At 40.0% G+C, this 18,483-nt stretch overlaps 1 protein-coding gene across 2 annotated transcripts in view; it reads right to left on the bottom strand.

Moving 5' to 3' along the window:
• Nucleotides 1–18,483, bottom strand: part of LOC149461447 (synaptotagmin-like protein 2) — a 129,242-nt gene that overhangs the window by 71,739 nt on the left and 39,020 nt on the right. For both annotated transcript variants that reach the window (XM_089678287.1, XM_089678288.1), the window contains one exon: nt 5,467–5,878. In XM_089678287.1, coding sequence (XP_089534413.1) covers nt 5,467–5,591 — 125 coding nt within the window. In that variant the 5' untranslated portion in view covers nt 5,592–5,878. The remainder of the gene's footprint in view (nt 1–5,466; nt 5,879–18,483) is intronic.

Genomic DNA, 18,483 nt, shown 5'->3' with positions numbered 1-18,483 from the left:
GCCTGCCTCCCAGGGATGAATCCCACTTGATCAGGGTGAATTAATGTAGGAAGGTATGGGAGCAGTCGTTGAGCTATTATCTTGGCGTATATTTTTAAGTCTGTATTAAGTAATGAGATCGGCCTGTAGTTTTGGACTAATTGAGGGTCTTTACCTGGTTTTGGGATAGTGGTAATTATTGATTGTAGCATATCAGAGGGAAATTCCCCCTTTGAAGCAACGTGATTATAAAGAGCGGAGAGATGTGACTTAAGGTTGGGTGCAAACGATTTGTAATATTCGTTAGTGAAACCATCATTACCTGGTGATTTGTTCACGGGTAAACTGTTAATAGTTTTCTCAATCTCTGCGGGTAAAATCGGCACAGAGAGGGAGTCAAGTTGGGAAGAGGTGAGTCGAGGAAGAGCCGTGCGGCTTAGGAATTTTTCAATGGAGGGAATCGTTGGTTGTACTGTATCCGGATCATCTTTTAGGTTGTATAGAGTTTGGTAATAGCATGCAAATGCATTAGCTATGTCTTGTGGGTTTGATAATGGGGTCCGCGAGTCTGGGTGTTGGACTGTGGAGATTTTGTTTTTAAGTCTTTTTTGTTTAATGGTTTTGGCGAGAAGAGAACCTGTTTTATGACCAAGTGCATAGAATTGTGTTTTTGTTCTTAGGAGGTTCGTGTCATAAGTGTGTAGTAAAATAGCACGTAATTTATTTCTATCTCTATTTAGGGCCGCGGATGTGGAAGGGTTCGGATTCTGTTTATTAATTTCTTAGTTTATATGTATAGAGGTCAATAGTTGGTCTGTTTGCTGGGATCTCTGCTTTTTAATACGGGAGTTTAGTTGTATGAGGATACCTCTCATGTATGCTTTGTATGTCAGCCAGAGTGTAGTGATAGAGATATCTGGGGTGGTATTAGTTTCAAAAAAAGAGATTATGAGCGTCCATTATATACTTCTGGTTATCTGGCAGTTTCAGGAGTGCAGAATTAAGTCTCCATATGGGTGGGATTGCCGACTTTTGGCTATCATCCAGGGATATGCTGATCGGGGCATGGTCAGACCAGGTTATGGTGCCAATATTAGAAGATGAAACGTGTTGCAGTGTCCATTTGTCCGTGAGGAACATATCAATTCTTGAGTATGAAAGATGCGGTGGTGAGAAATAGGTGTAGTCTCTTTCAGAGCCATGCTGGCATCTCCAGATGTCATATAGGTCATGGTCATGTAGAACGCGGTTGAGGTCGAGGTTGGCGGCTTTTTTGTTGGAAGATGAATCCATATATGAGTTATTGAGAACATTAAGGTCTCCCCCAATAATGAGTCTACCTTGTTTGTGTTTAGAGATGAGATTGAAGAGTTTGCGAAAAAATTTTAGTTGTTTGCTGTTTGGACCGTATACATTCACCAAGGTATAGGTGATGTCGTTAATTTGGCATATCAATATAATATATCGCCCTTGCGGGTCGACTATGGAAGAGGTGTGTTTAAACGTTAGAGAGTCATGAACGGCAATAATTACTCCGTTTTTCTTCTTAGCATTAGTCGCCATAAATAATTGAGAGAAGCGGTTAAGATATAGTTTAGGGGTTTTTTCCGTAGTGAAGTGGGATTCTTGTATGAAGAATAAGTCAGTTCTAGATTTCCGGATTTCTCTGGAGAGCATCGATCTTTTGAAGGGGGAGTTGAGGCCTCTAGCATTAAGAGAAGTGATAGTAATCATTGAAAATATTTCCTGAGTATATATCTAGTTGGGTTGTTGTTTGATAATAATTAAGCGTGTGAGGTTTCACTCTGGGGAGAATAGTGGAAAAATGACTAAAGAACAGGTAAGTCTCGATATGAACTGTAGGTAGCGTATTCCAAATACAATCCTGTATTTCAAATCTTGTGATACTAGTGTTTAGTCGGTGGTGCCAAGTGAGAGGGAGGATGGGAGAGGAAGAAACAACAGTAAAAAAAACACTTGCATGTAACGCAAGTAACCAATGTAGCTATGATCGCTACGTCAAAAAGGAGGGGTATGAACAAGTTCTGACCTCCAGGGGGGTCATGTCTGTAGCAAACTTGAAAAACAGACAACCTAGAATGTAGGCCGATCGCCAGAGGTTGTAGAATCTATATATTACCTCCGGGGGAAGGTATAGTAGAGTATAGGTGCGGTGTGTGCCTTCGCGCCCTTCAGGTCGCCTCCATATTTTGGATGGAACTAGACGTATTTTCCCGTGAGTCAGCGGGCAAAATGCTCCAGGCTTTAAGGAGATCTAGGCCGGCCTCTAGGTTCCGGATAGTATAGGTTCTACCTTGGTTCCGTACTAATAGCTTAGTGGGGAAGCCCCATTGATAGGCAATGCCATGATTTCTCAAAGCTTTAGTGATTGATATCATTCTTTTCCTGTTTGAAAGTGTGGCTTTAGATAAGTCAGCATATAAGCGTAGATTCGCATGAGACTGTGGGAGCGGTGGCGGGTTTCTAGCCGCTAACATAATTTTCTCTTTGATATGATAGAAATGAATGCGGATAAGCACGTCTCTAGGGATAGAGGCCGGTAAAAATGAGGGCTTAGGAAGTCGATGTGCTCGATCGATCGTGACCTCTACTTCGGAGAGTGTTGGTATCAGCAATTTGAGGAATTGTTGTAAATATGGCAGCAGTGCCTCATTGGTGATTGTTTCAGGGGTCCCTCTAATTTTTATATTATTACGGCGTGATCTATCTTCCAGGTCGGCTAATTTTAGTTGAATTTGTTCGATGTCGGACACATGATCCGCATGGGCATCAATCAAATCATTGTGTGCTGCGACTATGTCTCCCATGTTGTTTTCAATGTGGCGAATTCTACGTTCCTGCCGTTGCACTAGGGTGGTAAGCTGATTAAGTGGAGCAGATTTGTCGTTGTGTAATGTTTGCCGCAAAGACGCAAGCATATTTTTCATGCTTATCTCTGTGAGTGGTTGATCGGACGCAGGGAATGCATCGATGTTAGGCATAGCCATGTGCGGTAGCTGATGTGGGAGGTTTGGGGCCTGCAATATAGTATCGTCATCACAGTCCAATCGTGGCCTGGATTTGGCCGGGCTACTGGTCGTGGGAGATAAGGGAGGCGACAACTCACCAGGGTCCCCTGGGTTAAGCTGTTGCTGCAGCCTAGGATCCACACACTGGGCTCTGTAGTCCTCCTCAGATGGGCTGCTGCCTCCCTGCAGTCCTGTGATGCGGGCGCCATCTTGGATTCCCGACATGACGGCCGGGAAGAAGTTAGTTAACTTCCCTGGTTGCCCCGGGCTCTTTTTCCTGCGGGGCATGTCTAGTGGGCTGCGGGCACACTGCGGCTATCAGTGTGTGCCGTTCGTTTCCCCCGGAGTCGGTGAGTGCCGAGTTATCGCTGGCGGGTGGACGGAGCTGTCACTACTGCACGTCCATCACCGAGCCGGCCGCGCATGCGCCCTCTATATATATTTTAATTTTACCTACAGGTAAGCTTTATTATAAACTTACCTGTAGGTAAAAATCAACATTGTGACTTTACTACCATTTTAAAGTGTAACTAAAAGCAAGACTTTTCTTTCAGCTTTTATTGCAGTCTGTGCCCCAGTTAGGGAAATGCATCGCCTCCATTTATCCTGTTTACCATAATCATTGAAAGTAAAAGGAAATCCCAAATTTTGGGTTGTCATCAGAACAGTAAATCTTCCATTTGGGACATCTGGATTCCCTCACTTTGAAGGATTTCCCTTTGTTCCTGTTTTGGCTATGGGACAGGAAATAAAGGAAAATCATCCCTATAGGATACAGACCAAAAAAAAAAACCTGACAGGGGTTATAACCTCACTCTATTCAAAATAAAAAAATCATGCTATGCCTCTAGTTATACTTTAAAGCTACCACAGACATGAGATATATCCTTTTTCAACCACCAAGGTTAGTAGTGCCCCAAATACAACTGGTTCCCCTGAGACAAGTGGCACTGGCAGCATCTATCACTGGTACTCGTTTTCCTCTTCAATAAACAAGAACTTTAGGACAAGCCATACGATTATGTTTACAGACCAGGATATTGATGAGGTTGAATGTATGCTTCACCCACGTTTTAAAATGTATTAAATTAATGTTTTATTTCTAAAGTATTTATTATTTAAACTTTACGTTAAATACAGGGATGCGCTCACAACAATGATATCACATAGCATTATGGCTTTTCTAATGAGAGAGTACAGCAGAAGCTGTTTGCTTTCTATATATCGCTAACTGACCGTTTGCGTACAGTTTACAGAGAGAAGGATAAGTCTCTTTTTTTTTTTATTGAATGTCTGTATGAAGCCATACAAAGACAGAGAGGAAAGGAAGATGAGTCAATTATCTGACTTATTTAGCTGTGTGTGTAGTTTGAGCTTTGAGCGATTGATCTTTGCAAATAGGCTCTTTTTAGCCAACAAGTTCATTTAGTTTGACAAACGTGAAAAAGGAGCCTAGAGCTCCCCTTTGGTCTGGAGGTAGAAAGATATGAAAAATTCATATACATTATATAAAATGTATCTGCTTAAAAATTGAAAATGTAATCTTAAAACAGTCCACCCCTGCTTAGACGGGATTTTCTTAACATTGAAAAGATATCCCTTCACTTTCTGTTGAGTCTACAGGACAGGAAGTGAAGGGGCATTTTCCTAATGAGAAACAGGTGGGAAAAAAAATCCACCTTACCTCCCCCACTATCTAAAATGAAAAAAAGAATTTGGGCTTTACATATACTTGAAAGATAAATATGAAAATGAGTGGCCAAGAATAAAGGCAGTGCTCATTTAAAATTATACTAAAACTAAAAAAATATGTTTTTAACCTTAATGCATTCCTTCCATTAAGGTAAAAATGTTTCTATTTCTCTGCCCTCCCCCTTCCCTATGTGAAGAGGAAGAGAGGGGAGACTAGATGTGCATGGCTGCATCTCTACTCCCCTCTCTTCCTCTTCACAAAGCACTCGAAAAGCAGCAGGAGCCAATGGCCAACTGTCAATCAAATACAGTGAAGAGGAAGTGGGGGAAGGGCATGGCTCCATAGACACACAGCTCAAGAGCGAGAAGATACTGTGTGCCCCCATATACAAACTGTTTTCTATGGGGGCAGGCGAAGAAGAGGAGGAGCCAAGATCACCACTGAGGGACCCAAGAAGAGAAGAGGAGGATCGGGGCAGCTCTGCGCAATACCACTGCACAGAGAGGGTGAGTAAAACATGTTTGGTATTTTATATAAAAATATTATTAGATAGTTAGTATATATTTTATTATACTGCAAATATTAATGGCAAATAGTATGCAGGTAATCATAGTAAATAGCTATACTGAAGTTCAAAAAGTGCGATTTCGAGTGGAAATCAAATAGGTGTTTTTAATCTGAGAACAGGCAGAGAAATCTTTCTGCAATGGCTTGCACCACGTTAGTTAATAAGCTCCAATGTAGCTTTCATTTATGATGACTTACCTGATGCGGTCAGAGTCTTTCTTCTGCAAGTCTGCATCCCTCTGCAAGACCTTCATCAGCTTCTCATACTCCTCTTCTGTTAGGAAGCTGAGGTCCAGCATGTTGCCTGAGCTGTTCTTCATCATATGCACAGCAGAATCAACTTCTTCAAATTTAGCTGGCAAAATTCAATCATGGAGTATTTGCTAGGATAGCAACTAAGTAGAATAAACTCAGCATGAGCTGAACATGTGGAAATTTGGCTGCTTCATCTTCTCAATTCAGTTGTGATCCAAAAGTAATGAAAGATAATTTCCATCCACTTTCCCCAGTAGAGTTAGTGTGTTTCCAAGTAACATGAACGAACTACAGTGGTCCCCATTGTCCTCCAGCAACAACCTTTAGGGTCCCCAGCAGACGTCAGTCTTTTTACCTGTGAAGAGTAGAAGTAATGCTGTAAACTATACTGCTTTCTGCACAGAGAAAATAGAGATGTTTTTAAATAGATTCAGATCAACATGACATATGGCAAGTGAATGTGTACATTGGGGGTGGATATTTGTTCACTGCTAGAAGTTCCGAAGCAAGCGGCAGTATCCTGCTTCTTGTAATGGTGTTGGCAAGAACTCCTAAGGTAACTGCATGTGGTGATATCAGCCCATTCAAAACGGAGCACACGGGAAAAACAAACAGTGAAAGACCAGGACATGGTTTAGAAGAAAAATAACTGTGCAAACACTAATCATAGGACTTGTTAGCTGAGCAAAGCAGAGGTCATCTATCAAACTCCAAGGTTACCCATGCTTTTGTTCAGAAAAAGGCAAACTAAGAAAAAGCAGATAAAGAGGCAGATAAGATCATTATTAACAGATCATATGTCTTTCAGGTCCTGGGATTTCTATACACAGTAATAGAGTTCTAGTGGGAGTGACTACCTACCTGTCCTACCACATTAACTTTAGCTACACTGATATTTTCACTAATCCTTTAGCTCATAAGAGCCTGAAGGCATAGCCTGCATTATATCCTAAGTAAACCCATTGTGGACACACCATCATGACAAACAGTGTTTTAGTAAAGATCTTGAGAACTTCGGCCTAATGACATTACTCAGACAGTTTCTTAAAGCTACACCAACTGATTACAGGAAAATAGTTGGAAGGAAGCCAACAGTATCTCTGATCGTGACAACTAGTACAGAACTGGTTATTATAATAAAATCATTGCGACAAAAAAACATGTTTATTTTTTTTGCCTCATTGCTTTTTGTTAGAAGTAGGTAGATATTCCTAGACCTTATATCAGCTTCCTGCCCTTTCCCCAAATCAGGCAGCAAAAGATGAACACTACAAGGCCTTCTTCACGTGTCATTGACAGTGCCTGTTGTCATCTGTGGCATCATGATCTTTGCTTGATTAGCTTTTATGGTGTGCAGAGGTGAGATTAGAGGTCTAATAGACTCCTGATGCATCCCCTAGAACCTGTCACCTGCATTATGCTATCACATAGGATGATTGGATTGTAGGCCAGCTAACTTGTGTTAGCAGTATATTTAAGTGAAAATATAAAATGGTTTAAAAAAAAATTAAAGAGTTTTCCATACTTTATTCTGACAGTTCAGAAGGATGCCAAGATTGCTCTATTACATTGCAACCAGAAATTAGCATCCTATTTGTATTTAACAGCCAAGCAAATAATTGCCCAGTCCTGGTAAAAACCCATGGTCTCTTTCCAAGGTGTGAGAGACCAAATGGCAGCTTTAATGTTCATGAATACATGACAAGCATCATGCCACATTTCTCAATATTTGGGTACCTTGGCTTGAGTATGCCTTTCCCACGCTTCCTCTGACTGGCTTTGGGTGCTCGTGACTTCCGTCCATGGTGGTCCCAAGTCCATGTCTTCCCCACCCTTTCCTTCTCTTCCCCCTTCTCCTTTGTCTGCCTCTCCCCCTGTTCTTTCTTTCCAGTGGGGTCTTCTGTCCCCCACCTTTCTTTCTCCATTACGACTGCATTATTACATTATCAGATGGTGTAATCCCCAAAGTTGGACACCATAGGTTTTCAGATTCTTGGTTAGACCTCTCCTTCCATTGGCTCATACCTACTGCACCTTTGCTACTATTTTTACATCTTCTGGCACTGTTATACATTGTACTCCTTGATGCTTAACATTGGAGTCCCTGTGTAGGCAGAATTGGTGCTTTCTTTGCCACTTCTGTAAATTGAATAAAAATTAAAGAGTACTCAAAAAAAAAAGACCCCCAAAAACTGTTTAAAGCCCCCTTCCCCACGTACATACAAATATGAACACTTGTGCTAAGGGTGTCACATACAAAAACAACAATTTTGTCACACATTAGAAATCATTAGGCATACATGAGTGAGGACAGCAATTCTAGGGCCAGTATTCACTGTTAACTCTAAATAGATGGGCTGTCAAAGCTTTTAAAGTATCAGCCATGAACATTTTAAGGTATTCTAGTTTCTCGCGGTTTCATAGGCATGCACAGTTTCAAGGCTGGGCTTGTTTGATTGTCTCCATATACTATCTCTAATATGTAAGTGAATCTACCCACCAAATGCGATGTGAAAACTTTCACAGAAATCCAAAAAAAAATTCTATACAGTAATCTTTCCAATCAAAATTCTATACAGTAATCTTTCCAATCAAAACTGGGAAAGTTTTCACATCGCATTTGGTGGGTAGATTCACTTACATATTAGAGATTGTATATGGTTATTAGCACTTTCAAGGGTGAAAGTTTTTTCTATTATGTGATAAGGTATTTAAGGTAGTCTAGGGTTAGAAGATACCATATTTACAGTTACATTTGTTTGATTGTCTGTTAACTCAGTGCAGCCCCCAGGACTGCTCATCTCTCCCCGCTCTATCAAAAGCAATAAGAAAAAATATATATGCAAATGTTTTCATCTTAAAAAGCAATATCAATCATGAGGTTATTTGCTTTGTGGATCTACCTTGGAACTCTGAATAGTTAAAACATTTAGCTGAAATGAAGAGAAATGGGACCCTGTGCCTTCACTTCTACTTCTGTAATGTGATATAGGATGCCAAGAACTGTCAAATACATTTTCACATAGTGCTGGTTGGAAATGTTTCTCCTGCAGTGCTCACCCTTGTAAATTCAAACTAAGATTAAAAAATAATGATCTGAAAAATACAGTGTGTTCTGTTCACTAAAAACCTCTTTATTCATTTGCTGGGGTTTTTTTCATATTTGACAACTTCCTCTTATTTGCTTCTTAGGTGGAGGTTATTGACACAGCACTTGCAATCTGGTTAAAAATAAATATTAGAAACTAGAGGTGCAAAACTAAAAGCTTAACTATGCTAGTGCCAGAACTAATAGTGCAGGTTTTCAAAACTTTTTGCATATTACCCGGTTGACTGTCTTGATTTGCACCACGGCTTCAACTTCAAGAATATACTCCTTTTTTCCGTTTTACCATACCATAAGCACTTCCCTCCCATCCCTACCTCTCCCCCCCCCCCTTTTTTTTTCCTCTCTCTTTCTTCCTTCTCCCTTTCTATATACTTATGTTATCACCAAGTTACTCTACTTTCTAACTAACCCTCTTTCTACCTGATCTTTAGCTCTCGCCTGTGTTCTACTCTTATCTTCGTACCATAACCAATACGGAATGCTGTACCTCAAACAGACGTATTATGCTCCATAACAATTACACTTCCAATTCTTGGACACGTGAAACGGATCTAAGGCTTCCATAGATGCTATTCATATTTGATATCACACACTTCATACTTCCCTGACAGAAAATCCTGCTCAACGGTCAAAAGAAAATATATCTCCTAACTCATTTCTTATTTGTGGTACATTTCTTGGATTGTAATATTATGTTGACTAAATGTTTTACAACGTTAGGTTTTGTATTGCCTGTTATGCTTTGACCCGTCTGTGACAAGGGAGTCGACATACAGTAATCTGTCCGACTTTGGATTTACGTCTGTATGTGTATTGTTATGCCTGCTTTCTTCTAATAAAAATATTTTTTGGAAAAAAAAAAACAAAAAAACTTTGTAATAATTTAGCTGTTATACTAAGCTATATAGCGCTCTGTACATACTGCTTAGAGGTAGCCAGTCTAATGTAATTATACACTGCATTTTTTTTACCATTACCTACAGCTACTAGATCTAAATCCTATTGAAACAAGCCTTTCAGTATCAGGATATAAATCTATGGCTCCCTATATTATTGTAAAGTTTTCTGATAATGGCAAACAATAGATTATTCCTATAAGTTATTAAAAAAAAGGTATATTTAAAATTGAATATATAAGTAAAGATGTTCTTTGTCTGCAAAATTATTACATCTCCAAAAAAAAAAAAAAAGCCACAACATTTTGGTGAAGACTCTGGGACTGCGGTGACTAAGGGTTGATTGAACCTTTAAAATCAACCGGCAATCTTGCCTCTGTCAAAAAACTGCAAAATATTAATATACACTGCAAATGAGGTAAATCAATCTTAATACCACTGAATCTTGCCTAAGGCTGGGTAGAGTTTACATATGGTATATGATGACCAGTACAAATAGTTCACGTTAGGGTGCACTCACACTGGGCATGGTTGAACTGTACTGTACCCGAGTTTGAGTGTTTCCTCTCCCTACTTCCCCGCTGGTCTGCACTCGCTGTGCTTTAAAATAAGAGTTCCTGAGCACACCTATGTCATCCAGATCCCAGTTCTCCCTGTGTCTGTGCTCGATGATCTACAGAGAGTTCTGTGCTCGGTGATCTGCAGAGAGTTCTGTGCTCGGTGAGCTTTTGGAAATTTCTGTATGCAATGATCCATGGGCAGTTATGTGTTGATCTGTGGGCAGTTATGTGCTGAAGCATGGTTTGCACTCACACTGAAGCGAGCTGTTTTTGACCAAAAATCAACCGTGCCCAGGCCTTCCAAGTGGTAGAATGGCATGGTACAATCAAAAGTTTCTGGGCACGGTTAGACAGCACACTACACAAAGAACAGGACCGTGCCAGGGTATGGTTCACACTGTCTGTACACCCTTAGTCTACTAGTTGAATACAGGTAAACCTATTTCCCAAAAAGGCAGTCCTATACATACTGTACATCTTGTGGTCTGCTAGTATCATAATACTACTACTGTAATGCTATCATCTATAATGAAAGTCCACAATACTAATCTAGGGATTCAAATATTTCTGCTAATGTATTCTAGTATTGTTGCTACAAAGTAGGCTGTAAAACTGGCCACAACTTTATTAATTCCATCTACTTCTATGAAAAACATGGTGTCCATTATTCTTTTCCAGCTGTACAGGGTTTAACTTACAAAGAGCTCCACTGTCTAGGTGCCCAGGTGACACAGTCCTAGACAATGTGTCACACAGGGATATGCAATACTCCCAGGCATTGTAAAATAAATACATCACAGGATGTCCTGAATATCATCAACATCAAATCACCTTTTCATACACTTTTCTTTTCTTGGCTTTGTATTGAACACAAGTTTGCAGATCTGCTGTGAACTAGATGTACTTGTATTATGGGCCCTATGTACAGAAGCATTTGAAATTCGAATTTTCTTGTTGACCTCAACAGTATATCAGATTCTCTTTTGAATGTTCCAGTGCAGAATGGGAGAACTGGACTAATTACCATGGGTGAAAATATTTGTTCTTCCTTTTGATGGTTTAGAGGTGAGACTGTAGGTGAAGGCAAGATGGATAATAAGAGATGACAGTTAAGCTGGCCATACAGTAGCAGACTGTGGAATGAATGTTTTTTGCATTTTCGTACTAACATTTGTATGAAAATTCTCAATTCATCCAATGTCTTGATGAATGTAATTCAAAAGTACTTAAAAATTTTGCTTTCTTTTATCTTATGATTTTGGAATACATGTAATTTTCCAAATGAAAATCACATACACAGAAATTTGTTCATTTGAGAGAAAAAATTCCATCTTGCTCCTTCCTATTTTCTTGTCACTGCAGCTGGATATGAACATCAATTTGACCCCAGTAAAAATTACAAAATTGTGTGAATTAAAAATTTCAAACCAGATGTTACTAATGTATGGCCAGCTTTAGAAAACGGAGGAAAATGTAACTTGTTCTGGGGCTTTTGTAGGGAGAATGGTGCTCTTAGCAGCCTTATTAGGTTTCTTATACAAAAATTCTATTTGAGGGTGGGTTGTTGTTCAGGCAGTCCACATTCCTTATCAATCATTCTACTGCCAGAACCACTCACCAACATCCATCTGTAATAATCTGAATCTCAGTTCCTCTATTTTTAGGACAGTGTTGCCTCCCACTAAAGGGATTACTTGAGATTTTTAATTATTTATGTGTATTTTCTCCCTGATACAGCAGAAGTGCAAGACCTAATGTCCTACCTGAGCTCACACTTGTAACAGACAGTCAAAAAGCTCTTATATAGAACAAATGTGCTCTCCGGAGTATAGGCAAGAAAAATGCTAGATATTTAAAAAAAAAAAAAAATACAACTACAATGATCTCAATTGAAAATGATTTGAAGAGAAGATATGTACAAAACACATCCTGTTAGATGCTCCTAAAAGCTGAAACTTGTAAAACTACCCTTGCTGCCCTCACTCCCCTGCAATGCAAGGGTTAAATGACTACGGTATATAAGAGATGTAACTGTGGCTCCTCCCATGCAGCCAGTACTTGATGGGTGATACTTTGTGTGGCTTATGCCCCATATGAAGCAGTTGTTGTAATGCATTACCCCCTGACTAGCTTGTTGTTGATTGTATATTTGTACTTTGGATTTTTATTTTGGGCGTGGTCACCTCTTGGGGCTGAGCTGTTTGGGACCGCTGATTAATCTTTGTTATTATTCTGTATTCTATGGCTCTGTGGCTGGATTTCAATAAAAGTCTACATGTAATATATTTAAAAAAATGACTCCAGTACTATTAAAAAGCAGCTTTACTTACTTATCCCAAACTCCTGCACCTTCCAAGTCTCCATGTGAAAAATCCCCTCTTGCACTTGCTAGTGTCAAATGTAATGTCATTTTGTGACATTTTAATAAAGTTAAAAAGGAAAAAGGGTAAATGGCATGATTCCTTTTAACAATGCACTACATCATCCCCACATAATACAAACCAGTCAGTAGGCATTATACAGAGCGTACCACATGCCTGCTGGTGTGAATGGGACCTAAAATGCCCTAAGGTGGCACCTTATCTGCTTACCTGTTGGCCTGACCATGGTCCCTCCAGTGCCACTGAAGTGACCAAATGATTTAACTTCTGTGGCTTAGTGAACTGAAATTCAAGCCATAGCAGCCAATCACAGGCTGTGCCTGAATTCTGATTCCCCCCTTCAGCAGAATTACTAACTGGTATCAATAGTTCAGTTTTGGGCACATGACAGCCCATGGAGAAGCCTGAAGCATCAGCTTTGATTTTTAAATGTTAAAATAGAAAAATAAAATTGTACATACTGAAAAGTCTGATTATTCAAATAGAAGAGAACTTCATTACTCAAAACTTCATCCTTGTGCAGTGACATTTGAAATGATTACTGAGCAGATGGTGTATATCCCAGCAACTCAGCTGCAGCTCAGAAATAAATATTTTTTTTAGCCGCTGCGGTGAGAGGAAGGGGGGATTCTTTCCATTCTGTTTTTTACATTCAGTTACAGAGGAGGCACAAACCCATCTGCTAAGTTATTTCTTTCATGTAAAGTTTTAAAAAGGTTATTTTCTCAGATGATGTTTTCCACTTTTGGATGGAATACATTTTCATCCTTTAATAACATTTCTAGGTTAAAGCAGCACTCCGCCCTAAGAAAAGCCTTTGTATTGAGCAGTCATATGACAAATGCTGTGGTTGTTCTCAAAAAGTGACAGTCTTAAAACTGCAATAATTGTCGCATAGTTGTCACATTAAAAAAACTTAATGCTTAGCTCTGCCCTAACTTTACACTTAATCTCACTTCTTAAATACGCTCTTAACAATTTAACTTTCACCAACACTAAATAGAGAACTCCACAAAGCTTCCCCCATTGAGTCTGGGAAGGTACGTACAATCTGTAGGATATACTTTCCACTATTATGTCCTTTCCTGGAAAAGCTACAGAAAAATGTCCATTTTTTCTGCAGCTTCCAGGCCCTGTGCTATTGCTTTTATCAAAGCAGTCACCCAACATGGAACTTTATGGGTTCACTAATACAATTCAAAGAATGCAGAGTATAGCACCATGCCACTAATTTAACACTGGCTAAACCGTAAGGTAGAGAAGATTTAACAAAGAACACAATGTAGGTCAGACTCAGTATTACTTACCACTTGTGCTCACCTTCCCTTACCATAAGCTGAAAATAATTTCTTCTTTAAAGTGGAACTCCAGGCCAACAGCTAATTCGCAGTTAAAATGCAGTGTCTATTCTCACAAATGATTTGTATTTCTGACTTTACATTTACAGAGTCCTTCCAGCAAACACAACCAGCCTGATTTTCCCTGCTGCAGATAAGCACCCAGCTAGGGAACCTCCGAGCCCCCAGCTAGTACAGGATCAGCAGCAGACCAATCTCTTTGCTCTCTCCTCTTGGAAGCAGATGTGACCGCAGGATACATACAGGGCCATGTTTTAAAAACTAGTACCCTCAGAGTAATACATGCAAAAAATACACATTACACAATTCATTGGCTTTACTAACACTTTTTAGAGCTATTTTCACCACGTGTGATTGAATTTACAAGTCTAGATGCATGTTGCACTGCATTTGACTCATGACCTGAATGGAAAAATGTAGGGTACCATGCCAAAAATGTGCTGGGCAGGTCTTCTTCCCAATGCATAGTGTTGGTGCGTACAGGTTCTACTTAAAACAGAGCCTTAGGCTCCCTCCCAAAAAATTAAAAGTCAACAGCTACAAATACTGTAGCTGGTGGCTTTTAATATGAGGGCACTTACCTGTCCAGAGATCCAGCGATGTCCTCACCTGAGCCAATTCTTTAATCAGCTTCCAGTACAGGAATGGCATCTTAAAGTGTTACTAAACCCAGGACCCTGCATTCACTATACCTGGTCTCCCACAGCACACACAACATGGAAATGCAATTATTTTAGTAAATATAAACTGCTAAATACTTTTTCTCAGCAGTTAGAATGGTCTTGTGACTTTTAGCAGTGTCCAGCAAAGCACTAGTTAAAGCTTGTGGGAGGAGTTTTAATTCTCCACTTTGAGGCTGCAGGACCCCTGACCCTCTGTCTGGACAGTGCTGAGTAAATATAAACTGCTAAGTACCTTTTCTTATCAGCAGTTAGAGCAGTCTTGTGTCTACAGCAGAGTACTGGTTAAAGCTTGTAGGAGGAGTTTTCTTTCTGCTCTAGGAGGATGTGAAACCCCTGACCCTCTGTCCGGACAGTGCTGATTGGCCCTGTGCTGATCACATGCACTCTCCCAAGCAAAAGAAAAAAAACCTCACTAGCAATACACACCAAACTGAGCATGTGCATGTGACTATGGACTCAGTCTGTATCAGGTGGTCATTTCAAAAAGAGGAGGGGCAGAGAAGACATAATCAAACAGCCTTTTTACACAATGCAGATGATTAACCCCTTACGTTCCACAGTGAGTAAAACAAGCATGCCTTACTGCATATACAGACTGATTTTACTGTTGTGGGTTTAGTACCACTCTAAGTAAGGGAAACTGGCAGTGCAGCCCTGCGGCTTCACAGCCGGTTCCCTACTGCGCATGCGTGAAACTCACTGTGCTTTGTGAATGGTCCCTCGGCCTTCTTGGGGGGGGGGGGGGGGGTGGGGGGAGACTTCCAGATCAGATCACTGTGACGCATCTGACCAGGTACCCACTCCCCCCAAAAAGTGCTAAATGTGGCAGTGAAAGGAGGGAGGCTGCAAACATGTGGAAATTCCCCTTTTTGGGTTAAGTTCCGGTATAGAATGGAACTAAAGTCCCACCTTTAAAAACTGTGAGCAACCAGGTTCTTAATTGTAGAAAAGACACGCAAAAGTCTCTTCTGCAATAAAATAAACACACCAGCATGCTCTCAGTATTTTTTGGACTGCACACTGAGCTGCAAAGGTTCAGCTTAGTTTGTACTCTGGCACAGATCCTGTGTACCAGAACGGCTGAACCTGTGCGCATACGCAGGACTGATGTCATCCTACACCAGCCAACGAAGGTGACAGTCTGGGACCTCAGGCTGTTGACGGAGAGGTAAATATTGCAGAGCTTAGTACCACTTTAAGGCAATGTATTTTATCATTGCCATGCATTGTGTACACATGAAAATGAAGAAAAGCGCCTAGGAGCAGCTTTAATAACATTTGTTTGGTATTATATTGTTCATCTTGTTTTCATGTACTTTTGGTTTATTTACAAGTACTTGTTTATTAGCATCCACCTGTCTCTTCTTTGATGAACAATGCGGGATCTAGACTAGGAAAGAAGATGTCACAACTTACCACCACTGATCACCTTATGGGGCTACTAGGAAGGTGATCAACAGCACACATCTCTACATGCTATGAAATCCCTACATACAGTATGTCAAGACATCCTGTACGGGGAGCCTCTCACTGGTCATCAAGTGAATATGTACTTAGCCCAGGGTAAAGCAACAGGATCACTTTAAAACTGCCCCCCTCAACACATTATACTCTTATTCCCTTTGTTTTTTATGCTCCATCCACAGATGGGGAAAAAAGGAAAGAAGTCATGTGGAAGCTCCAAGTTGATGTTACCTAGGACCGAGAACTCCCACCCCACCACCATGTGACTGATATCTGAGCAGCTAACCACAAAGTGTCAGCACTGTCACATGGAAGTCATATCATCTACAATGTCCAGAAGTACTTGATATTACTTTTCGCACCTGATGGCAAATGGATTGGTGGGAAAGGGGGGTACATGCTGGAGAGGGTCCTGGCATTAAAATTAACCTGTTTGCCAGATTCCTTTTTAGGTTAGTAGATTTAAACCTGAAACTGGAAATGTAGACAAACGGCTAAATAGACAGCCAAAATACATATACAGTATATGTGAATAATATTACCTCCCCCCAAAAAATTGTAAGTTTGTTTTCTAATACAGACACCCCTGACAGACACTGTACCAAGCATTTTCTTCTCTACACTAAACTTATAGCAATACTGCTGGGTCCAGACTGTGATTGAATAGAGAGGGAACTGCAGCTCATTTAGGAGGTCATCTCTGTGCTCTCCCTTCCAATCAGCAAGCTCAACTTGTTAAGATTACAGTGCTGTTCAAAGCAGTAAAACCTTACTGGCTAATAGTACTGCCCATACTAGACTTTCCATTAATATTCATACAAATATTTGTACGAACATTCTCAGCAGAACAGCTGATGACTTTACAAATGTTGCTCAAAAAGTAGTTTGCTTTTAATATATAAAATCGATATTGGAATGAATGGAGTTTTCCCAATGAAAACTATATGGGACAGCACAAAGAAGCAATATACAATGAGACATCAATAAAGGAACAGGCACTCAAATAGTTTTAATGGGCTATAATAGTCACAGCATTTAAGGGGTAGCCCAAAATTATATAAACAATACATAACCCTATAACATAAGGCTTAAAGCCACAAAACAACCATAAATCATTTTTCTACAAGAGTCTCACATGGTCTATCCAAAACGAGACTGGATGACCAACCCCCACTAAAAAAATACAGTGACATAAAAAAAACAAAATTAAAAAAAGGGGAGGGTGGATGCAAGCTACAGACTGTCATTCCTGAATTGGCTATTCTGTTCTCCCAGGAGACTGATGGAGCAGGAAATGATACTACTTTTATGTGCAGCTGCCACTCCACACTCACCAAAAACATACAATACCACTCTTGATGGACAGCTCTGCACATTGTTATCCCAGGAAGAGCGCCCTTTGTACTGTCCCATAAGACCCCCACTCTTATGGTCCTTTCACGTTCTGTTAGAGTCCTTTCAAAAACTGACAGGTGGACCTGAATGGAGAGCCCGTGTGAAAGGAGCTTTAGAAATTCATTTCTTCAAAAATAAAAAATTCCATCCTGGTACTTTGAACTTTGTCACTGCAGTCAAAAACAAACATCAATTTGACCCCACAACCATTAGAAAATCAAATGAACTTTCCTAAAACAAACATTTTCAAACAGAATTCTACTAGTGTATGGTCAGCTTTACTTTCTAGATGTTGAGCTTCTGGGGACTACAGCAGACTAATGCAAAGAAAGCTGGAGGTATCATTTTAAAAAAAATGCATTTAAGCGTTTTGTAACAGGCACATAACTGGATTATAGGAGGGATGTATATTTATTTTTTTGTAATTACCAATTTTTATTGAAGTTTTCAAGTATAAAGTACTTTGTACATCATTCTGCAGAAAACAATAAATATACCACACAGGTAGATTACATCTAAGACAATGTCTGAAAGTCAAGAAACCATCAGCCAGAGCAGGTGGAAAAGGGAAGCAATATTCAGATGAACTTCTATTCTAAACAATGTCCAAAACAGTGGATTCCATACTAGATAAAATATTGTAGCTTAACATAACCTACCACGAAGGCAGAGCTCAGAACAATAAGATTAGAATTGCTCAAATTTGACTCAGTGTGAGCCAATTGCAAACCAGAAATTATTTCCATTTGAGGAATGAATGTGTTAAAAAGTGTATCAGAATCAAATCAAAAGTAATAGGAAGAAAAGAGCATAGGAAGGAAGAGAACAGAAGATGCATAGCTTTCCACTCTCCGGAACACCAACCGCCCTCCACTGGGAAGAACTGATGGCCATCTAGAAGGTCCATCAAGGTGAATCTTCAATAAGGTGCTAGAGCTCCCAGACTTTGTGTTTATCCAATGTATTCATTAGGCATGCTGTGAGACGCTACATGAGTTCAACATCTTTGATTTTCGTGTTAACTCGACAGAAGACGGGGGTTCTCTCTTTTTCCAGTGTAGCACAACTAAACATCGAGCTGCAGTAAGACTATGAAGTGCCAGTTTTTTGGCAG

This window comes from Staurois parvus, unplaced genomic scaffold, assembly GCF_062004578.1.
Source record: "Staurois parvus isolate SC_StPar_1 unplaced genomic scaffold, SC_StPar_1.0 ptg000202l, whole genome shotgun sequence".
NCBI lineage: Eukaryota > Metazoa > Chordata > Amphibia > Anura > Ranidae > Staurois > Staurois parvus.
This window is presented reverse-complemented; position numbering and strand designations above follow the sequence as displayed.